Source organism: Dasypus novemcinctus, chromosome 24 (assembly GCF_030445035.2).
Source record: "Dasypus novemcinctus isolate mDasNov1 chromosome 24, mDasNov1.1.hap2, whole genome shotgun sequence".
Lineage (NCBI taxonomy): Eukaryota > Metazoa > Chordata > Mammalia > Cingulata > Dasypodidae > Dasypus > Dasypus novemcinctus.
In genome coordinates this window covers 53895784-53919323 of record NC_080696.1, presented here as the reverse complement: position 1 = coordinate 53919323, position 23540 = coordinate 53895784, and the positions used below count along the sequence as shown (strand labels likewise).

Sequence of the window (23540 nt, the reverse complement as noted above, 5' to 3'; positions counted from 1 at the left end):
CAGTCCCTGGGCCCCGTCACCCCGCACCGGACAGCGGTGGCAGGTCCAGCGGGCGTCTGTCGGATGATTAAGTGAGGGCGACAAGCACTGTCTGTGACTGAACAAGCGAGCGGGGACAGCAGCCACCCAGCCCCAGCTGGGACGGCTCCGCCAGGGGAGCTGCCCCTCGAGCAGCTGGGAAGAGTCTGGCTTGGGGGGCCGGGGGCCGAGCCTGCAGAGGTCGTGGCCCCTCTGGGCCTTCTCCACACATCCGTGGCTCCACCACTCCCCGGCTATGTATCCCCTTCTCTCTGTGCCTCAGTTTCCCAGTTGGTGGGGAGAGCAGGGTTTGGCCCAGTTTGGGCTCAGGAGTTCCCAGCTCAAGGACTTTGGACCTCAAGTTTGCCCTCCTGGAGGGGGCGTCCCACACCCAGCTCTTCACTGGAGGGTCCGCCTCTGCCTGAGGTCACAGCCCAGATGCCCCCCCTCTTCCTCGAGGCCTCCAGGACCCCCGTTTTCTACTTTCTCCCCAGATGACCTCACTCATCTACCTGCTGACTCGTCTGTTGCCTGTCGGGGGCACTAGAACCTCAGCTCCCCAGTGCCTGACTCAATGCCCAGCACATAGTAGGTGCTCAAGAAGTATCTGTTTAAAAAAATGATGCTCCCAGTTTCTTCTTTGAAAAAAAAATGATACTCCCAGTTTCTTCTTTGACCCTTTTTACCTGTCACCATCTATGTCCCACAGTTATGATGCAATTTCACAGGTGAGAAAAACCAAGGCAGGTTAAGAGGGGACATACCTTACCTGGGACAGCCTCCACATATAAAGCACCTACTATGTGGGCAGATGCTGAGCCTCATCTCAGAATCCACAGGGCTGGGAACCCTACTTGAATCAGACTTCCTGGATTCAAATCCCAGTTCCATCACTCCCTGGCTGGGTGACCTTAGGTGACTGCTTCTACCTCTCTGTGCTTCAGTTTCCTCATCTGTAAAAACAGGATGGTTATATTTAACTCCCAGGGTTATTGAGAGGGTCACATGGGCTAATACATATGAAGAGTTTAGGCTGGTGGCTCCCAATAAATGTCAAATACAATGTTTAATAAGATATTGAATTGATGGAGTGACAATAATAACTCCCGTCTCTCAGATAGGGAGACTGAGGCACAGGGAGAAGCTAACTGAGCGTGGGACTGGGCAGCAAGCCCAAGTGTGTTCAACTCCAGAGGCCTCCTCTGAGCGAAGCAGGTGGTGCTGGGGTGGGGGGTGGAGTCTAGGCCTCGGGGCTCCCGCTGAGGGGGGAGCTGGGACCCCCGAGCCTCGGGCCTCTCCCGCAGGCAGCAGGGACGACCCAGCACTAGCCTCAGAGGGGATGGCTGTGCCTGGCCAGGCCCAGGCTCCTGCTCTCTGATCGGCCCCCGAGGAGCCCCTCTCACCACTCCCGGTCCGTAGAGTTTGAGTGCTGCCGACCCCACCCCCCAGCTGCAAGGTTGTTCACGTGACCGAGATCTGGGCACGGGCCACAGAGTCTGGTTCAGAGATGGACACACAACCCAGCCTAAGCCGATGGGAGACTGTCCTGGGACTTTGATGGAAGTAGCCGAGAAGGAGCACTTTTTGGGGGGTTGCTGAACTGATAGGCTGATAATAGTAGCAGGAGTCTTCGTAGCAATAAAAAAAAAAGCCAATACTTACAGAGCATTAGGTGTGTTAGGTGCTGCTTAGTGCCTGACTTATATTCATTAACTCAGTCCTCCAGAGGGCCCTAGGGTGTTGCTAAGTCTAGAGAAGCTACATGAGAAAAACCCGCCTGAGACACGGAAAACTGATGGTATCGTTCAAGCACCTGGATCCAGCTGTGCCTGAAGCAAGATCCCTGGATTTTTTTTTAAGTGACCCAATAAAATTCCCTTTTGCTTAAACCAGTTTGAGTTGGGTTTCTATCCCTCACAACCTAGAGAGAGCCCTGACTAATCCACCTGCCTTCCTGACATTATCTAAGCTTCTATCTCTCCATTATTACTGTAGCTGAGGCGGCGCACCCATTAACTGTTTTATGCCTGTCGCTGACTCACAGGTTTCCACTGTAGCTCTTGGTCCATCCTTCCCAGAGGGAGGCTGTGGGTCTGCCCCTGTTCCCATGGCCCCCGAGCGGGAGAGTGGGTGTGCAGGTATCATCACACCCTTGTTCCAGGAAGAGCTCCACGGGGCTGGCTTGACCCAAACCAGACCTCATTATTAGCGTGGTGACTGGTAATAAACAGTCCCGGCTCCCCGATCCGGCTCCTCGGCTGGGCCAGCTGCTTTGCATACGTGGTGATCTCATTGAGTCCTTCCCACAACCCTGCAGGCAGGTATTGGCACCCCCATCTCAGAGACGAGGAAAATGAGGTTCAGACGCGCAGAGCCGGAGTCGTGCAGCGACCGAGCGGCAGGGCCTGCCCCCCGACTCCAGGGCTCGGCCACTTCCGGGACGGGGGCCCCACTGGGAGCGAGGACTCAGGGTCAGCTTGTTTGACAACGTACAAGTCAGACCTACTGATGTATGTAAGGTCTGTCTAGCCATCCATCCATCCATCCACCCATCTGTCCATCCATCCATCCATCACCTGTCTAGCCATCCATATCTATCTCTCTATCATCTATTATCTAAGTATAGAATTTACATCTATGTAGAATATGCATGTGTGTAGAATATATGAGAAGAATCTATATAAACGTAGAATGCGTATATGCATAAAATGTATATGTAGAATATACATATATAGAATCTAAACGTATGTCAAATCTACATATGCATCTATAATACGTGTGTGCTATTGGAATCTGTCTATGTAGAACGTGTACATGGCAGGTAAAGGATTTGCACAACCTCCTGGTCAGCAGGCTCATTGTGCAATGGAGAGAATACACCGAGCACTCGTCCCCTCTGCTGCCTCCACCAGCCACTGTCACCTCCCACCTGTCCTGTTGCAGTTGCCTCCTTGTGGCTTTTCTGGATTCCTTTTTCCTTGCCCCACCCCCACCCCCACCCTCCACCTTGGGCCAGGGAGGTCCTGTTAGGACCTTGGTCCATCAGGGCCTCCTCTGCCCAGAGCTCTCCACGGCTCCCACCTCCCTCGGAGGGAAGTCAACGTCCTGCCCGGCCTGGCCCCGGGGCCCCGCCTGACCTCACCGACCTCCACTCGCTACTTCCCTCCCTTGGCCCCAGCCACCTGCCCCCGTCACTCCAGGGCCTTGGCCCTCAGCTGACAATACCTGTGCAGTTCTACTGTCCCAAACGTGTCTCAGGGGAAGCGTCACCCCCCGAGAGGCCAGACCTGAGCCCCCCATCTGAATACCATCCCTGACTCGCCACGGCTTCCCAGCCTGCCTTGATTTCCCCGAGAGCGTCCCCTCATGACGTGGTGCTAACGGGCCCATCGTGGGTCTCTCCACAAGGGCAGGCCGAGTCTGTCTCTCAGCACCGGGCACGGTGCTGGCACAGAGTAGGCCCTCAGCCGGCGTTTGATGACTAAAGAAGTGTTAACCAGTCACAATGCACCAGGATGCAGGGCCAGCGTGAACGCTGTCTTGCCTTTGTCTTTTTGTCTTCTCCGGCCACACGGGATTTTCACGGCCTTGACTGGTTTCTCCCTACCCCCTGCCTTCTCTCCACAGACCCCGTCTGACTACCCTGCCCCCAGAAAAGCCCACACTTCTTCTCGGTGACTTTTCCAGCCCCTCCGTCCCGGGCTGCCCATCAAGGGGTTTTTTCCTTCAGGTGCTCCGGGCAGAGGTTCCACAGGACAAGAGGCCCTCCAGGACCACGGCCATTGTTCTGAGGCTCACAAAGCTTCTATCCCTTTACTCCCTTCACGCCACAGAGGTGCAGCCCCACTGGCTGCACATACACAAGATTCTGGAAACTTCCACAGCCCGGGCTGCAGGGCCCTGGCACTGACCTGAACCCAGGCTCCCCTGGTCTATTTCCTTCTCGACTGGGGCTACAAATGACGAAAAGGGCCTTTCTTTGCTTGCGTGTAATTGTTTCTTTTTAAAAGGAGAAAAGGGAAGTGTCAGGAGCAACCCGCAGCCCAGAGGCATTTCTCCATCGCTGCCGGCCCCACGGGGGGAATTCTGCTTTCCGGGACAGTCCCTCGTGGTCTGCAGGAACCGGATGTTCCGGGGAGCTCAATGTTCTGGGTAACTGAGAACAACCTCCGGGGACCGAGAAACGTGGCCTGCGGTTGACACTGACCCACGGGAGCACTCTGTTAGCTGACGCCTTTAGTTTTTTTTTAATGGCTTTCCTGAGGTAGAACCCAACACCAGACGGTTCATCCTTTGAAAGTGCACATTTCAATGGTTTTTGGATAGTTGTGCAAGCGTCACCACAGCCCATTTTAGAACGTTTTCCTCTCCCCTTCCCCAAAACCCAGACCCAGGAGCAATCACGCCTCACCGTCCAGCCCCCAGGCCCCGGCAACGACGCTCTGTCTCCCCATTTTTGCCTCTTCTGGGCTTTTCAGACAAACGGAATCATACGCGGCCTTTTTGACTGGCCTCTCTCACGGAGCGTCGTGTTTCTGAGCCTCACCCGGTGGTGGCAGGGCTCAGCCCTTTCCTTTCTGTGGCTGAACACTGTTCCCTGCGGGGACAGAGCACTCGTGGCCGTTCACCGGCGGGCCCGGTTGGCGTGTTTCCACTCTGGGCTATTGTGAGTGATGCTGCTGGGAACAATCGCGGACAAGGATGTTTGTGGTCCCGGGTTTTCCTTTCTCTTGGAGAGCGAGCCGGGCGTAGAACCACTGGCTGGGCCGGGAGGTGCTGTTCCACCTTGCGAGGAGCCGCCAGCCTGTTCTCCACAGCGCGGCGCCGTTCCACTCCCCCCGCAGCGCGAGGAATCCAATCCCTCCACGTCCTCGCCAGCTCTTGCTGTTGTTTCTTTTTGAGCGTGGCATCCTGGTGGGTGTGTAGTGGTAGGCTGATGCTTGCCTTTTTTTTTTTTTTAATTAGTTGGACACAGTAACAAATTGGGAGAGCTCCTATCAAAATCTGGCTTTCTGGCCTCTCTTGAGAAAAGGGGCTGGGGCGAGGCAGGGACACGCTCCCCACGGAGCGGAGCTGCGGCCAGGCCTTCCGGCCCCCACGGCCCTCGCCCGCCCCTGCCCTCGTTGAAAGGGCCCCTCCTCCTTGCTCCTTGGCCATTTAGGTCTGTAAGACTCGTGAGGGCCAGATGAGCTTTTCAGCAAGGACATTTCACCTTCACGGCCTTCCTGAAATTCCTTCCTCCCACCGCCGTGAGGAGATGAGCTTTGATATGATGAACTCACATCGTTCCCTGTCGACTTGCATCCTCTTGAGATCCTGGGAAGGATTTCTTGTCCCCATTTTCCAGAAAAGGACACTGAGGCTTCCAGAGGAGAGGGTCGCAACCCGCCCTGGTCCACACGGCCGGGGGGCGGGGTGGGAGGGTCTGACCCCCCAGTCCCGTGTCACCCGTGATGTCCCATTTTCCATTAAAGTCCCCTCCTCGGGCCCTGCCTCTGCAGGGGGAGCCCCGGAGCCCAGGCCTCTGTCCTGCAAGGGCTGCATCTGACCGGAGGCCACGAGGCGCCCACCTCTGGCTCAGAGCTCAGGCAGCTGTTGTTAATTTTTGTTTTGTTGTTCATTTTCTTTTTTTCTTTTTTGTCATACAGTTCTGATAATTATAGGCCTAAGGCAAGCTCAAGTTCAAATGTGCAAATCCTCAATGAGATGGGCACCTTCACCAGCTCACGCGCTCCAGGAGGGCAGGGGTCTTTCTGTTTGGGCTCTTCTGTGTCCCCTGGGGAGAGCACCGTGCCTGCACACAGTGTCTACTATGGAAGGATTTGTTTGATGAATTAATGAACTGACCATACGTCTTCAAACAAGATTTCCCACTTTTCCTTCATAATATTTTCCCCCACAAAGGTGATTTGTTAAATGTCTAACTAAACATGATTGAAGTTCTAGACCCTGCAACAGCCAGGGCTGTGCTCAGCTGCAAGTGATAAATAATCCAATCCAATCTAGCTTTTGCAGAAATAAAAAAAGAATTTATTGTTTCACATTAGCTGGGTGGCCCGAGGGTTTCAGGTATGGTTGGATCCAGGGCTTGCTTTCTCTTTCTCTCCATCTGCTGCCTCCCCTTGCCTCTGCCAGACTTTATTCCCAGGCACATTTTCTCCTTGTGGTGACAAGAAGGCTGCCAGGGGCTCTAGGCTCACCAGGACAAATTTCAGGCCTGATTCTGATGGGCCTGGCTTGGGTCCTGTGCTATCCCTGAACAATTAACAATGGCTGGGGGTGCTCTGTGACCCTCGGGCTTTAGCCACAATGTGGAGCCTGGAAGGGAGCAGGCTGAGTCCCTCAGGCACGTAGCATAGTTTCTACGGGGTTGGGTGGCAGAGCTGCACAAAGAAAAGGCTTTTGGCAAGCAAACATGCCCACTGCAAAGCAGAGGCTTTTCAAGGGAAGAATTCCCAAAGGAGACCAGGAGTCCTGCGTGGCCTCGCCTATCTCCATAGCTGGACCATCCCAGGATGGCCGGGCTCCTGCACTTACAGGCAAGTCCCCAGCCCCCCCCCCCAGGCCTTGTACCCCTCCCCTAGGAAACGGGGAGGAGAGCGGCACCTGCCTCGAAGCTCTGCATGCAAAGCAGTCACTCGAAGGAGCTGGAAGCCAGCACCATCACTCGGATTTCAGTTTCAATCTGAGCACCAGGCCCGGCTTCTGGGACAAAGGTGAGTGGGAGGTGAGCCGTGCTGTGCTCTCAGGGTGACTCAGGTCCTGCACCGCAGCATGACAAGTTCAAAGGAAGGGTCACAGTGTCCCCTGCGAAATGACGAGGCGGCACTTGCGGGACGAACGTGAGGGGAAGTGAATGAATGGTGGTTGGCAGGCGCTGGAAGATGCACGCCCGCCCGGTGGCCTTGCTCAATCCATCCGGTGGCAGCGGGGCCCGCGGGGACCCGGGGCTGGGGGAGGAAGGTGTTCAGGGCGCGTCGGCTGGATGAGGCGGGGGGCCAGCCCTGAGCCCCCGGGGGGGGGGCTGGCGAGCGGGGAAGGGATCCCCGAGGCTCAAGGTGGAGGATCCCCAGTCTCAGAGGCCCCGGGGGCTCCAGATGGAGGAGGAGGGAACGCTGCCTCCGCCACTTCTGGCTGGACGCCTGGGTGTCCCTGAGCCTCCTGCCTTCCTGGGACCCCTCTCCATTCCCTCCTAGGGAGAAGGGTGCTCCCCCCAGGATGGGGATCCTGGCGCCTCCCCCCACCTCTCAGGAGGTTCTCAGGGGCTGGCAATTCTCCTCGCCACTTCTTTACTTGTTTCATCTGGATTCCTTATTTCCACCTTTATCCCGCCTCCTGAGACGGCCAGGCTCATCCTGCACCCACCACCCACACGGGGCCCGGCCAGTGCCCTCAGCCCTCTCCCTGCAGTCACGGCAGCAGCCACAATAACCACACGCGCTCAGGTGGATTTCGCACTCACCACGAGCCTGGCGCTGTGCACACGGCTTTACATGGGGTCACACAGCTTGTCCTCACGACACCTGCGACACAGGTGCCCCATTACCTCCCCGAGGTCGCAGAGGCCCAGAGAGGCCAAGTCACTTGCCCAGGGTCACATAGCCAGGAAGTTGTCCCAAACGTGTATTTATAGCCTGTCAAACTCACACAGCTCGGGCAGAACAGTCCATTCAACAAATGGTGCTAAAAGAACTGGATATCCATAGCCAAAAGAAGGAAGGAGGGCTCCTATGACACACCTTCTCTAAAAATTAACTCAAAATGGATCAAAAACATAAACATCAAAGCAAGAGCCATAAAGCTTCTAGAAAGAATTGTTGGAAAATACCTTCAAGCCCTGTGATCGGTGGTGGATTCTTACAGAGATAAGAGGAGGACTGAGATGGACTACTGATGTTTAATGTATAAAGAAGTTTTAATTAGCCTTAATGTAAAAGTGTGGAGATGTATAGAGTGGATGGTAACAAAGAGTGAGTGACAGCTAGTTTATAAATGGGGATGTGGCTGAAAATGGTAGTCTAGGGATATAAATGCCAATTGACACAATGCTAGAGAATAATCTAGGAATTGAATAGCACAGTAAACTCCAAAGCGGATGAGAATTGTGGTAGATGGTACAGATGCAAAAGTGTCCTTTGTGAACTAGAGCAAATGTACACCACTACTGCAGGGTGGTGGGAATGGGGCAAAGCATGGGAAAATACAACTGAAGTAACCTCTGAAGTATTAATGTAATATGTTTGCATCTATGCCAAAGATGTATTGTGTTGATAATGGGGCAGTGCGGAGAATCTGTGCCATACACTGTGGACATGGTAACAATCAGATGATATTATTTTATCTGTAATGAGTGTTCCACCACAGTGCAGTGTGTTAATAGATGTATGTTGTTTGGGAATTCTGCACACGTGCATGATGGTTTTATAAGTTTACAACTTCTGTCATAAAAAATATTAAAAAACACTGATAGGGTGGGGGGAAAAGACACCAAATGTAAGATAAAGACTATAATTACTAGTAAGATTTTGACAATATTCTTTCATAATCTATAACAAGTGTCTCAACACAATGCAAGGTGTCGGTGGAGGGATGATGTAAGAGACCCCTGTATAATATTATGCATGTTTGCTTTGTAGTCCATAAGTTTTACTTTACACTTATTGTTTATATATGTTCATATATAAATGATATAAAGCTAATAATAATAGGGTGGGTTGGAGGAACATACTGTTCTTTAGTTGAAATATATTGACATTTTTCTTTAATCATTAGTGAAAAATGTTTAACAACAATGCCAGGTATTGGTGGTAGGTGAGTTATGAGAGACCTGTATGACGCTATGTATGTTTGATTTGTAAGTTCACAACTGTTACTATACACTGATTGTTTATGTATGTTTATGTGTGAGTGATACACTCCAATAAATTTTTTAATGGAAAAAGTATATAGAGGACTTCCTGAATTTTCACTTCTCACAATGATAAGCAGGTTTTATGCCAATTTATTTGCATTATGATTATCACAAGGATCATTTAATAGGTGTATTTTTTCCATTATATTATACCATTGGTTATTTTGCCATTTCCTTATTGGGCGATACTTATTTCAAATTTTTCACTATTACCAATAACACTGAGATGAATTTATCTGTGCCTTAATTTCTTCCCTTACATTATGAATTGTTGCTTTTATCTTTCACTCTAGTTATTTTACTCAGCTATTGTGACCCTACTCCCTACACATCTCATTAATCTGAACTCAAAGTTCCATAAGAGATACTTTCTACTCAGACTCGTTGGCCACGTGTTGGAGCAGAGAGTGGGCGGCGCCTACAAGGGCCAGGCTTCCTTCTTCCTTAGGCGCTGTGGTCTCAGCTCCTTTCAATCTAAGTTATCAGCTGCATAAGGCTCGTCTCTCTCCCAAGGGCTCATTTCTCTTCAGTATCAGCTGCAACCACAGGCTATTAGGCTCATCTCTTTCCCCAGGGCCTCTGCTGTGTCTACAGAGCTGTCTGCATTCCCCTGTGCTCTTCTCCTGTGTACTTACTTTCTCAGGCTACAGTTCAACAACTCCAAACTGTCTTCTCTACAGTGCTTTTTTCTGAGTCCCCACCCCCTCGGTGGTTGGGGACACAGCAACCTGCCTATGTGGCCCCATCAAAGCCTAATCATTATTAATTCAAGTGAAAGTGAAACAATGGAGTCCAGTATAATATAATATGCCCAGAGGAAAAGACCAGTTCACAAATATAATGAAATATCTATTTTTGGAATTCATGACCAATATTAAACTGCTACACACCCCAAAGTTTGTATTCTTTGACCCCACAAGGACAACGAAGTGCCCGGCTCATCAGCAGGTTTTTGGTTAGAGTCCACTGAAATGGACCAGGCAGACCTAGCACATCCGGATGTATCTAGGAGGGACCAGGATCTGGGGTTCATTCTTACCTAAAGAGTTTGCAGCAGATGGTCCCTGAGCAGGTGTTTTCCTGGAGTTGCTGCAGCTTTTCCTGTCCCACCAACCACCCACCGACTCTGGGTACCTGCAGATAGCTTAGGGCCAGAAGACAAGGAGCAGGGAACCCCTGGCCCCCTCCCACTCACCCCCACCACCCTCCCACATTGCAGCTGGTATAACAGGGGTAGAGACGGCCACGGCAAGAGGCAATCCCCATGGGTTGTGTGGAGTGCAGAGGCAATTCTTGTCAGAGAGCCCTCCCTGGTCCACTGCTTTTCCCCGTTTTGTAGATGAGCAGTAATCTCAGGCCTCAAGTCCCCCCAGTTTTGGGCAATAGAATCCAGCTCAAGGGTGGGACTCAGAATCACTGCTCGGAGCCAAGTGCTCCATCTTCACCCTTTACTATAGAGTTCAAGCCCCTAAAACTTTACACACCTCTAGAAATGAATGGTCAAGTAAAATAAAAAATAAGTTGGGAATTCTTAAAAGAAATGAAGATAAAATAAATATTCCAAGAAATGTAGGGAGAAACTTTTTAGCAAGAACAGAGAAAATGGATCTTTGAGCTTCCTTTCAGTCTAGGCCAAAACGAAAGTGTGAAGGATACGTAACTTCTCCAATTAAATGAAGAATAAAAATCATTTGTAGAGAAAAATATATTTTGATGAAACTGAATATGAGGAGGAAGATGCCTTAAAATGTCAAGAGGAGGTGAATATATACTCAATTAGAATTGTAGAAGCTATCATAAGGCCATGGTTTCACCTTGCCCAGGCATGGGAATCCCAGTTTCCTTTTGAGTCCTGAGCAATTCCCTACATCCTTCCATACTCCTCTTATAGCCTCCCTCCAGGATCCTTTTCTGTGATGATCATGCCCAGTGAATACCTTGAAATATAGGGTATTCTCCTCTGTCATTCTCAGAATTTCCAAGACCTCTCCCTACCTGTCCCTCCATTTTCATGGATGACAAGTGCCCCACACGGTGGGGTGGATCATGTGGACAATTTCCAGTAGGCCACAGGGCTGCCCTTCTCCATGCATTCAGTTCTAACCATATCCTGTAAAACAAGCCAAAAGCATCTCCTGGATAGAAGTGGCCAGAACTCAAAAAGGTATGTGGGGCTGAGACACTGGCAGGGGCAGAAGAACAGAGGGTTGAGGCACAAAACGGTTGACTCAGACTTCAGACCCCTGCTCTGCTGTGAGTCCTGTTCTGGGTTCTGTCCTTGCTGCCTGATGTTTCAGTGGGGGCAATTTGGGCAAGTCCCTTAACATGCCTGAGCTGCGCTGCACCCGTATGTCAAAAGTGGATAACGTTTCCCGGGTCAAGCCTGACTCTGGGCCAGGAGCTGAGATTGTCCACCTGCTCATGCCAGAGCCCAGGAAACAGTGACACAGCAGCAGTGTATCCATGGCTCCCATGGTCCGAAGGATGTAAGAAAGGAGTGTGGCTGCCAGGTAGGGAGGGGTTCATGTTTGAAATCTGCCTAAGACACTGATGAACACACTACAAAGGAGTAAATGATAACAAATATTTAATATATATGACTTAACACTAGGAAATAAAAATATCCATAAAATAAATAAACAACCAAAAAAGTTGAGAAAAAAACCCCACAGGCACTCTTGAGAGAAGGAAGAGAAGCCTCCTGTCCTTCCTCGGGCCCACACTGGAGAAGTGGAGCTTCAGCCTCCTGTGCTGCCTGGGCAGGCACGACCTCCTCAGGTGACCGTTCTGTGCCGGGTGACGATGGAGCCGGTGCGGGCACTGAGTCCAGCCTCACATGTGGCCCTGCGGTTCTTCCTTCAAACATCTCAGAACCGGACTGAGCAGGAGGGAGAGCTGGCCAGCCTGTGGCCACTGGACCTGACCTTGGAGCTGGAAGAGAAGCAAGATTCAGCATCATGACTGCCATGCCGGTGCCGAATGGCACAAACTGTCCCCAAACCTTTCAGGGGGAAAGGCCCCAACCCCCAGAGGAAACTCTCCCTTACAGAGGACGACTAGGTGACTCTTCTGAGGTTCTTCTATCCCCTCAGAAGCCCCGAAGCCTCCCTCCCAGGTGCTCCCCCCAGGTCCTGCAATCACCCTCACAAACAATGACAAAGACCCCACCTCACCCTCTGGCCCGGCCCCTGCTTATTTCAGGGTCTCTGCTTACCACAGAGCTGTGCCCAGCATGGGAACTCAGCACGCTGGGTCTTAATTTCCACAGCCCTCGGCAGGGCCCTGCCGCCGGGAGAGCCCAAGCGATGGGGGGATTCCCTGCTGAGGTGGCCCAGCCAGGTTCCCAGGGTGAAGGTTATGGCCCTGGTGGGGGGAGGGTGGGCAGATCAGAGGACTGGTCCTTCCTCCCTCCACCTCCTCCACTTTTGCCATTGTGTCTGCTTCTGGGATGTTCCTCTACCTGTCCCTACCCATCCCCATGTCCCCAGCCCAAGCCACAACCCTCCATGTTAGTCCTGCATGGTTGACTTTTAGGAGAAAGTTCACATTAGGGGGTCATGATCAATCATCTCAACAATTTCTCCTACTTCAGAAACCTCAGACACATCTGACTCCCTGAGTATAGACCCAAGATCTGGGGTCTGGACGGACAGGGAGGGGCTGTGTCTGCTCTGCTCACATCGACAGTAAATGCTCCCTAAAAACCATGTGGTTGAGAGACCTCCTGCCAAATTTTCTAAGGACTAGAAGTGTACCGCAATCTGAATCTCGAGCCAAAGGGTTCCATCTACTCTGTGTGCTGTAAAGTCCTCATCGCTATGACACTCCGCTCCCGGAGGCAGGGTGCGGCCTGCACAGCCCATGCCTGCAGCTGAGCATACTTCAGTGTACATCCAGGCAGTTGGGGGACAGAATGCACACCACATCTCCAGGTCGGGGACACGGTATCCTGGGGTAGAATCAGGATCATGGGAAGTGGAGCAATAGTGGGGAGATGTTGAGGTGGTTGGAAACATCAGATGTGGGGGACACAGTGATCTGCCCTGTCCTTCCCACACACTACCCACACTGACATTTCCCATTCTAGTTTGGAGAAAGGAAACACTCGTGCCTGCCCAAGGCTCCACTCACATTTCCAGTTCTTGCCGAGGGGATTCCAGCTCCTTAGGCATTTCTCTCTCTGGCCATTGTGCTGGTCCTGGAGCTAGAGCTGCCAGTGTACCTGGTGCAGGTCTTGATGCTGGAGGTGGAAAAGGATGAGTGTTCACCAAATGTTGGCATCTCCAGTGCCCTTATGAAGGCAGAAATCATCTCCACATCTTTCAGGTGCAAACACTTAAAGACATACCCACAACCCAGGAAGACTTCGATGACAAGGAGTCCACCAGATGACTCATGGGAGGTTCCTCTTGCCACTGGACTGACACCAGCCCTAGGGGTTCCTGCCTGGGGGTGTATCCAAGTACTCCCATCCTCCCCTCAGCTTCGCAGTCTGCAGCCCCCAGGCCTCCTCACCCTCTGATTCAGCTACTCTTAAATACACAGTCTCAAGCTGCACATGTGAAATTTGGGCCTGGCACTGCCAACCTGATCCCATGATGTTCATTTCAATTCTGCACACCACAGCACTGAGGATGGTAGAGACCGCGATGGGAAAGGTATCTGCTGTGCAGGGTTCCAGCCAGGCGCCCCGGAAGCAGGAGATTTCACTGCGGAGATAATGGTGGGCATCAGATCAGAAGTCTGGCCTTTTTTAATACTGTCCCTTTCAAAAGTATTCCTGTATGTGTGGGTGGACAGCTCCTGTGACAGTCCCTGCCTGTCCTCTTGTCCCCACCCCACAGCCCATTCCCTCCCTCATTGTCCTTTCAGTGGACGAATGTTAACAGAGAGGAGACTTGAGGAAAGATTAAACCACTGGGTGCTCATGCCCCATCATCTTCACAAGTCTCTCCTTCTTCAAGTATCCTTGACACGTATCTGTCTCTCTCCCTACATGAACAACAGGAATCTCAGTTCCAGCTGGGTAGAGACGGCCTGTATCTCCTCTGCTCAGTGGGCTGAGCATTCACGAGTAGGCGCTCCCTAAATACCTGGTGGCTTGTGGACCTTCTACTGGAGCTGAGGCTCATGCAAGTACGGGTGCGTTATTCCCTGCATGTGAGGCTCTCACCCCCCTACACTGTCCTCCTGGAGGCACGGGTACAGCCTAGCCACCCCCTGCCTGTACGTGAGTATCCTTGACTGGTGACGCAGCCCAATGGGGAACAGGTTGCTCCCCACGTCTCCTGTTCTGGGACCAGGTATCCTGGGTTAATTCAGAAATGGGAGCAAGTTGAACCATGATGGGGTGAGGTTGGGAAGGTGGGAAGCATTAGATATGGGGGCCTAGTGACCTGAAGTGCCTCTCCCAGCCACTACCCACACCCCACCGTTTGCATTCCAATGAAGATTTAGGAATCTTTTCTTTGTAAACTAGTGTCCACTCACATTTTTACTTGTGTCAGGCATCTTCTTCTAGCTCCGTCCATTACACAGAAGTTTCTTTCACACCTACGGGGTGACATGAGGATGTCATTTCCCTCTGGACCCTTCCTGCTCATGAGATCTAGAGTCACTGTCTGATTTTCTGACTGGAATGGAAGCCCGATAGCCAGAGATTTTTTCTTCTTTATTCCTGCAACTAGGCTAAATACAGAAATAGACCTGCACACAAAGATACCTGTGTATATTTTGTTGAGTCCCACCCGCACCTTCCTAGAAGTCAGAGTGGGCATGGAGCTCTCCTCCCAGCCCACTGCAAAATCTGCTCTGACTAGACTTCAGATCTTGACGTTGGATGACATCTCCAATATCTTGACAGAAAGAACATGTGACGGTTCACGGACAAAGCATCTGTGAGGACCGAGTCCTGTGCTTCCCATGGGGGAGGAAAAGTGAGAAGATGTCTCCAAATCTCCAGTCCTCCAGCAGCACATTGCACTGGTTAGCACTGTGTCAGCACTTCTCATGGCATATCTCATTTATTCCACACAATAACCCTGTTAGCTGTGTCCTCTCAAGCCCTAGTCTCCCAATGAGCCACTTGAGTTTCAGGGCGTTGAAGTGACACCCCAAGAAACATGCTAACGTCTGGTGGAGGAGGGCCTGGGGGGGCAGGGTGCTCACCTGGTGACAGGCAAGGCCTGCGGCCTGCAGGGGTAACGTCCAAATCTCCCCAGAAGCTGGCCACGCTCCTCCTGCCTTCTCTCCCTGGGCAACATCAGTTCTGGGCTGGTCTTCTCTATGTTTTCTGGAGGTTCATTTTCCCACTGGCATGTAGGCGTCAGGGACAAAATAGGAACACACAGTCAGAGTTTCTCTGTCTACCAGGAGGGTTGGGGATGGAGGTCAGACCAGGAAACCTTGAGATCTCAGGGAGTCCCACCCTGGGTGCGTGCATTCGGTTACAAAGCAGGAAGCCTTCTCTTCTTCCTTTTGCTTTTAGAGAGTTTTTTTTTCCTATGATTTGTTTATTTTTTTTAAATGTTACATTAAAAAAAATATAAGAGGTTCTCCTATAACTCCCACCCCCCGTAACCCACTCTTCCCACGTCAGCAACCTCTTTCATCATTGTGGCGCAGTCACTGCATTTGATGGATACATTTTTGAGCACTGCTGCACCACGTGGATCAGTTTACATTGTAGTTTACACTCTCCGCCAGTTTGTTGAATGGGTTATGGCAGGATATATAATGCCCAGCATCTGTCCCTGCAATAGCACATATGACTACTCCAAGTCCCAAAAATGCCCCCATATCAAATCTCTTCTTTCCTCTCCCTGCCCTTAGCAACTACCAGCTCATTCTATGGTGACCCCTCATTCTGCATATGGGTAGACGCCTGGAAAATCTGAATGGGAAAAAAAGACCCTGGCTTGATCAAGGATAAGAGCTGATGCTGCAGTGAAGAGAAATTCTAAATGGCCTTGAAAATGTTCATGGTAGATCCCCTTTGCACTGGAGAAATTGCACATACGACTTCATATCCCAGACAAGAGTTTCAAACCTTGTCACACACAAGGTTGTCAGATGGCAGGGAAGCAGCCTGGTTTTTTCTCTTTAACTCCTTCAAGTATTCTGGCCCCAGCCATTCAAACTTTATCTATGCATAACCTTTGCCCAGGCTGTCCCATTCCCAGGAGTCTATTCTGGGCGAGCTGGAAACATTAGAATATTCAGGGATGTTCCCTTCAATCCTGTTGAAATGGCAAGAGGAAAGACTCCCATCAAGGCCCAAGGGAGTAAGAGGCTGAACCCCTGTCCCTGTCCTATCCTATGAAGAGACGCAGCCCTGTCACCTGACCTGGAGGGTACTAGTGGTGAGCTCTGTGAGATGGCAGGATGCTGAGAAACATGTATCACACTATCATCCCCTCACCCTTTCTATGTAAAAACAACCCAGGAAACCTGATGATGAGTAAGGATAGAGATGGCGTGGAGGGACACTCTAGCTGACCTCAGGTGGGACTCGTGGCATTGGGAAGCACCTGATGGCAGGTAGAGTAAACAAACAAACACATAACAAAAGCAAAGACCACCATGAATGAACGTGAGGGTGAATCATGGCAAAGTCTCTTTTCTGCTATTCTGTCAAACACTGCGCCTGGTCAGGGCTGGGGCTGGGTGGTGGGCGTCGTGGCTGGGGCTGGGGCCTGGATGCCTCTGCTGGGACTGAGCACCAACAGCAGGAGTTCCCAGGAGGGAACCTGGTGTGCAGCTCAGGCAGCTTCTGTGTCCTGGAGGCCCCGTGACTGTCTAGAGCCTTGGGTGTGGGACTGTCTGCTCCCATCTCACCTCCAGCCTGCTCTGGTCAATGTTGGTGGCATGATGCCCAGACTCCCAGGTCTGGGGCGAGAGGTCGATGACCTCCATGTCGTTTTCTGTTCTGGTCTCATGGGTAGAAACCTGCAAAGACAGGTCTGTCAACCAGGCCTGGCGGCAGCAGGGCCCAGCCTTACAGTCAATGGCAAGGGACAGCTCCATGGGTCAGGATCAACATTTGGGCAGAGGGATGCCAACCTATGTCCCCCATCATGCCCTGGTTGCCGTGGCCTGGAAGTGAACATGACAAGCCACCTGGCCTCCTCCCCCAACCCCCTGCTCCTGCCCAGGGACGTCCTCACTCATGATCCTCCCCTGCACACACCAGGCCAGAGTGGACGATCTGAGGCTGCCCAGGCAGGCCACAGGCTAGGCCTGGCCTCATCCCCTGCCCAGCCCCATGGCTTACCTCATGGCTCCTCCTAGGAAACGGCCACAGCCGGCGAGGCTGCGGGGTGAGCCGTCGATACTGTGGGGTGAGCCAACGCCGACAGCATCAGAGAAGCCTCTCGCGACAGGGACTCCTGGCGCGGGAGTCTCGGGAAGCTCGGAGGCAGCAAGAGAACATCTTCCTCCCTCAAGTTTCTCTGCCCGAGTGAGCAGGTAGCGGCTGTCTCTAGAATGTGGGTGCCTGGTTACCAGGTTCCAAGTTCTGCTGGGCTCCAGCTTCAAGGAAGTGAGGTCACTTCCTGTGTCCCCTTCCCTGGGCCCCTTTCCTGGATAACAACTCCTCAAGGACCTCTGTGGGCTGCTGACTGCTCACCATCCTCTCCCATGTCCTTTCCCAAGTGTGCTCAATGTCACCAGCACAGCATCCAGGCTGCACTGCGAAGGCCTGGGGGCATCAGGAACCATCTGAGGGGAAGGAGCTGGGTTCACACCCACTCCTGTGACCCTGGATAAGTCAGCATGACCCTCAGGGTCTCCTAAGTCTCCCCTCCTCCACAACTAGCCCAAGCTGGCTCCTCTTTCCCAGGGACGGCAGCAGGCGAATGGGAGCTGATACCAAGAACCTCGAGGGCTGGTGTCACGTGCAGCCACTTCGAGAAGGGAGACAAGGGGATGTACAAGAAGAGGGGGGAAGCAGCCAGGGTCACAACTCAGATCAGGGCAGAGTTCAGGGTTCATGATCATGGAAAGTCAGTTATTACTTTGCCCTCATTTCTAAGTCCACAGCAGGAGGGTTTTGAAATTCAATGAATATCAGAATTTGTCACCACTTGGGTATAAAATCCTCCAAAGTTTCTCATTCTATACTGTACCTTATCACTCGCTCCCACAAAGTTTGTCTTTCCCAAGATCACAGACTTGTGGTCTGGTGCCGTTTCCTGCTTTGTGCACCCCAGGTCCACACAGCCCCAGACCTTCAAGCCTGTATCTGCTTAGAAGGACCCCAGCATGGGGAAAGTATTTTCCAGGGTCTCAGGGCACTGCAGTTCATTGATGGAGAACCACAGTCAAGCATAATTCTTCTAGGAGTGGGACACTTGGGGTCACCTACTCTAAGTATTCCAATTTAGAGAGGAGGAAACTGAGGCCTTCTCTCCAACAGCCCCTGTAACAGGCAGGTTTCTCTAGGGAAACAGAATCAACAGCAGCTGTCTGTCGATAGTAAGAGATTTGATAAGAGTCTTTTAACTGACTGTGCGGATACACATGTCGAGGTTCCACAGGCAGGTTGCAAACCAGGGGCCCTGATGAAAGTCCAATGAAGGTCCTTGAGGAATTTCCTGGGGACACTGGCTGTCCAAAGATGATCTGGGAAATTCTCTCTGAATGCTGAAATCACTTCCCCTTTTAAGGCATTCAACCAAGTGGTAAAAGCTTCACTCACTGCTGACAGCAATCCCCCTGATTGATGTTGATGTAATCAGCTATCTGTGCAGTAAAGTCACTCATGACTAAAGGCCATAGATGTCCCTGTAGTACAATTAACCCAGTGCTCGCTTGACCAAACAACTGGGCACAATCACCTGGCTGAGTGCATACATTAGCCTAACCATCACAGCCTCCATCCACACAGAGGCTCATCCTAGTTGCAGGTGCCCAGGGTGGGGCAGGCAGGACACCAGCTGTCCTCTCCTGCTTGTCCTGGAGCTGACCAGGCCCAGCAGATCCCTGGGAATATCAGGCATCTCCCCACCCATCAACCTGGCGTCTCTGCCTCCCTGTGCTGTGGGACGTGGGCATGTTGTCAGGAGGATGATGGCACTGCCCCATAGCAGAGCTGTCTCAACCTCCTACCTCTGTCCCCTTCTCACCTCTCTGGTGCCAGCTCCTGCCCTGCCTCCCCCTCCATCGTCCCCACTGGTTACTTCCTGTGTGTGCACGTATGTATTTGTAATTGTGAATGATATTTAGGATTTTCAGAAGAAAATTGCTTCACGTGGGCAGGAGGAAGTAGGGGTTCCACAGGATTAGGAACTCTCACTAGCAAACCCCACGGGAATGGTTGAGCCCGGCCTAGATGGCCAGTTGATTCCAAGTCTTCTAGACTATACCTAATTTTTCTAACTGCGCACAGGCATTTGGGCCTGGACTGGTTTACGGGTGCTCAAGGAGGACAGTCAGTCTCCCCTGCCTGGGTATGGGTGGGATGCTGTGCTAGGGGTACACTGGCATGGGGCTAACCTAACAGGCAAATGCGGAAGGCACTGCACGGGACACATGGGTCATGCTGAAAGCTGGGCACCCACATGGGTCCCACAAGGGACAGAGGACAGTCCATGGAGTGGGCCCCCTTTGCCAGGCATAGTCAGTGTCCAGTGGTTCTGCCCCAACACTTGCCTTGCTAACGCGCACTGTAGGTACCTGTTCTTTTTCTTCCACTCAGGACTGAACCCAGGCCAATCTATACTCATCTTAATTCATTTACTTTCATCTGCAATGACTCTATTTCCAAATACTTCCAACTTCTGGTAAACCAGCGTTAGGACTTCACCATATCTTTGTGGGGATAGATTTCAACCCATAACAGCTGATGATATCCAGGAGGAGGGAAGTTTAAATCTTGCCATGTGCTGTCCTTTGAAAACGGGTCCTGAATTAATGCTGGTATTTCCAGTTTAGCTGAGTTATGTTTTAACCTTGCTCTAAGATTGGAGTGCTGTGGTCTCTGGCTGTGATGTGCCACATGATGTGTGATCACACGCCATCATGTTTAGAGGAAAGACCTAAGGCATTAGAGTTGTGATGAACTCCACCCTATCACCTCTGCCATCTCCCCCTCCCTCCTGCTGTTGCTGCCCAGGGGCCTCCCTCTCCTTCCTTGCAAACAGCAGGCATTCTCCTATTGAAAGTTGTGACTCATGCTGACGGGAATGCTCTCCCTTCAAATAGGTACTTGGCTCCCTCCTTCCCCACTTTGGAACAAATGCTACCTTCTGAAAATAACTGGAATGAGAGATAAAAGCAACAATTCAAAATGTAATGGAAGAGACTAAGGCACAAAGCAGGCCCCTGCTCTTAGTAGTCATTCACGAGAGGTGGGTATCCAGAAAGGATGCACCCAGGGCTAAGGGGACATGATGCCCCCACTGCCCCAGATACTCATGCACCTGTCACCTTTGTTAACTATGCTAATGTTGTGCAGATCACAGCAGGACCCACATGAAACAAAGGCACTTAAGGAGTCAGTGGAGAGATACTACTAGGACATTAAGGAAGGCAACTTCAGAAAGTGGAGATCAGCTCTTAAGGCCAGTGTGTGCCCTGACTGGCAGCCACTTCCACAGAAAACATTTCCTCTGAGAATGTCCCGCCTCTGACTTGTGGCAGATAGGCTTCTGGGTATGTCAGCCATAACCATCCGAAATGGGTGATCTGACGTCAGCTGGTGAACAGATGCCCAGCGGGGAGAAGCCATTGATGGCTTCTGAGTGATTTGTGTTCCCTGCGTAGGTGAGCCCCACGTGCAAGGAGTGTGCCCCGTAAGGAGAGCCGCCCAGCGTGAAAGAAAGAGCAGCCTGCCCAGGAATGGCGCCGCCCACACGGAGAGCTGACACAGCAAGATGATGCAACAAAATGAGACATAGATGATTCTGGGTGCCACTGACACAAGCGGGCACTGAAGAACACACAGCGAATGGACACAGAGAGCAGACAACTGGGGGGGGGGGCGGGGAAGGGGAGAGAAATAAAAAATAATTCTTAAAAAAAAAAAATACACCCATGGGTTATCTTAGTGCTCTAGAGATCAGAATTGCAAAATGGGTTGGCAGGGCTGCCTTCCCTTTGGAAGCCCTGAAAGAGAATCCATGTGCTGGCCCTTTCCATCTTCCAGAGGCCACCCATCTGCCTGGGCTCGTGGCCCCTTCCTCATCTTCCAGCGCCACAGCCACCCTCAGCGTCCCACCTCCCAGCTCCTCCTCTCACTCTCCTCCTGCTTCCCTCTCACGACTCCTGTGGCGAGGACCCACCCGGATAATCCAGGAGAAGCTCCTTGACTCACCATCTTTAATGTACCCTGCAGACTCCCTTGTGCCAGGCAGGGTGACGGTCCCAGGTCCCAGGGACTAGGAAGTGGACGCCTTCGCAGGGCCGTGATTCTGTCCACCACACCCCCTCTCCCACCACGCCACGCCCCAGCTCCACAGCTCTATCTTCCCCACTGCACTTTGGAGAAGGATTGTCCAGCGTTCATGGCTGCGGCGGGTGTGCCCAGCAGCCCACTAACCTAAGTCTATACGGAAGAACCCGTTTTATTTAAAGCAACATCCGATGCATGTTGACAAATGAGAGACTCTAAGTCCTGCAACAAAGGATTTTCCTGGGGTGTGGAGGTACTACTCCTGTGAACGTTCTCTAAAGTGGCGTCCTGCAAAATTCTTTGTGAGAGATGTTCACAAAAGAATAATTTACTCCAAAATGCCCACAGCAGCTATCTACAAGTAGTGCCATATTACAGACAACTTCTATTATCTTTCATTCGCTTATCAGTATTTTTTAATTCTTTGACTGTAATAAACTTTTTTAAAAATCATAATTGTGAAGTGTCATCTTCCCTCTTTTTTTTTTTATTTATTTCTCTCCCCTCCCCTCCCACCCCAATTGTCCGTGCTCTTTGTCCATTCACTGTGTGTTCTTCCGTGTCCTCTTCTATTCTTGTCAGCGGCACCGGGAAACTATGTCTCTTATTGTTGCATCATCTTGTTGTGTCAGCTCTCCGTGTGTGCGGCCCCATTCCTGGCCAGGCTGAACTTTCTTTCACACTGGGCGGTCTCCTTATGGGGCGCACTCCTTGCACGTGGGGCTCCCCTACACAGGGGACACCCCTGCGTGGCACGGCACTCCTTGTGTGCATCAGCACTGCACATGGGCCAGTTCATCACACGGGTCAGGAGGCCTGGGGTTTGAACCCTGGACCTCCCATGTGGTAGGCGGACGCTCTATCCATTGAGCTAAGTCTGCTTCCCCATAATAACCTTTTAAACTTTTTTAAAATTAAGCAAAGAACCACCTTTCTAATAGCTGTTGTTAACATGTTAAATCAAGCCCTAGGTAAGGGGGATGAAATGCTTACTTAAGTAGTAAGAAATAATATCTGGGGAAGTTCAAAAAAGAAGTAGCACCAGCTAACTGGAGAAACATTGGATATGCAGAAAAAAAGGGAAATCAGGAGGATGCCAATCACCAGGGAAGGACAATTTGATCTTGAGAGATGAACTTGCACAGGTGCCTCATTCAGAGGGAGAGTGGCTGAACGTCACTGCGCTTGGCACAGGAAGCGGCTGGCAGGAGGCCTCCGGGCTGCTCTCCTGCGTGAGCCCCACGTACACCTTCAGGCACCAGGGCGCCTCTACTGAGCAGATGAGGACCGGGGAGGCCGGACCTCACGGGCATGGAGGTGAGCGTGAGCCCCTCTGCGTTACTCGGAGGGCAGGGGGGGCTGCGAGGACAGTTTCAGAATATCAGAGCCGCCAACGGGCCACGGGGAATGTCAAGCATTTTGAAAGCAACGATTTACGCATGGGATTTGGCCTTTCAGTCCATTGTTCTCAGCTGCAAGGAATAGAAACCCAACTTACAGAAGCTTTAAAACTAAGGAAACTTATTTCCTAACAGACAGAAGTTTGGAGGCTAGGGGAGACCAGCTTCAGAACATCAGCAAGGATGCAGGTCCTGGGACGTGGGCTTTGCCCTCCAGTTGGCACGCCTCATTGACTCAAGATGGCTACTGCTGCTCCGAGCATCAAGACTGTCCTCAACAAGACCAGAAAGAAAAGAGCTTCTTTCTCTTTCAAAGAGCAGGGAAATCATTCCCGGAAGTTCCCGGTAGACTTCCCACCATGGCTCATTGACTGGAATTGCCTGCCATGCCCAACCTAAGCAAGGATGGGTGAGGGCCCAGGTCACTGTGACGGGCTTAAGGCCATTGGCACCCATCCTTTGGGGCTGGGCTGAGGCTCGTTTCCCCTGAGCCCGTGTGAACAAGGGAGATTTCTGAGGAAAATGGAATTTTAGGAAGGAGGAAATAGGAGGAAGGGCTGAAACGGGGAGGAGCTCGTTACCCCATCACTGCAGTCACATATCCAGTTCTTACCCCCAGGACCCTCTGAACTGCCTCCATTTCTGCGCTCTTCCTCATCAGTTCTGTGAGTTTGTATGTGTCCTTTCAATAAATTCTCTCCCTGCTCTGGTTAGCCAGACCTGGCTCTCCCTGAGACGCTCGAAGCTCGTCTTTATTGAGCACTTGTGAGGGGCCTGGCTCTGTGCAAAGCACTTCACTAACGCCTGAGCTTCTCAGCAG

General features: G+C 51.7%; 1 protein-coding gene across 3 annotated transcripts; it reads right to left on the bottom strand.

The window, feature by feature from the left end:
• Positions 1 to 11531: 11531 nt before the first annotated feature.
• Positions 11532 to 21436, bottom strand: LOC111765046 (uncharacterized). Of its 3 annotated transcripts, XM_058287225.2 has the most exons (8): positions 21243 to 21436; positions 17202 to 17408; positions 16766 to 16876; positions 15098 to 15240; positions 14420 to 14482; positions 13517 to 13638; positions 12144 to 13169; positions 11532 to 11860 (listed from the first exon to the last, which is right to left on the bottom strand). In XM_058287225.2, the coding sequence occupies exons 3-7, from the start codon at positions 16841 to 16843 to the stop codon at positions 13057 to 13059; spliced, it is 519 nt and encodes a 172-aa protein (XP_058143208.1). In that variant the 5' UTR covers positions 16844 to 16876; positions 17202 to 17408; positions 21243 to 21436; the 3' UTR covers positions 11532 to 11860; positions 12144 to 13056. The 3 variants fall into 3 exon arrangements, with proteins under 3 accessions (XP_058143208.1, XP_071067888.1, XP_058143207.1); XM_071211787.1 differs by lacking the exon at positions 21243 to 21436 and having other exon boundaries at positions 17202 to 20628; XM_058287224.1 differs by lacking the exons at positions 17202 to 17408; positions 21243 to 21436 and having other exon boundaries at positions 16766 to 17194.
• Between the last annotated feature and the right edge of the window lie 2104 nt (positions 21437 to 23540).

Excerpts from the sequence above, each read along its gene's own strand:
- LOC111765046 (XM_058287224.1), bottom strand. The coding sequence starts at position 16,954 with ATGGAGCTGTCCCTTGCCATTGACTGTAAGGCTGGGCCCTGCTGCCGC. Across the intron at positions 14,483-15,097 it reads CAGGCCTTGCCTGTCACCAG|GTGTGAAAGAAACTTCTGTG; the intron begins GTGAGCACCCTG and ends GTCACCCCGTAG. Across the intron at positions 13,170-13,516 it reads AATGAACATCATGGGATCAG|CATCAAGACCTGCACCAGGT; the intron begins GTTGGCAGTGCC and ends TTCCACCTCCAG.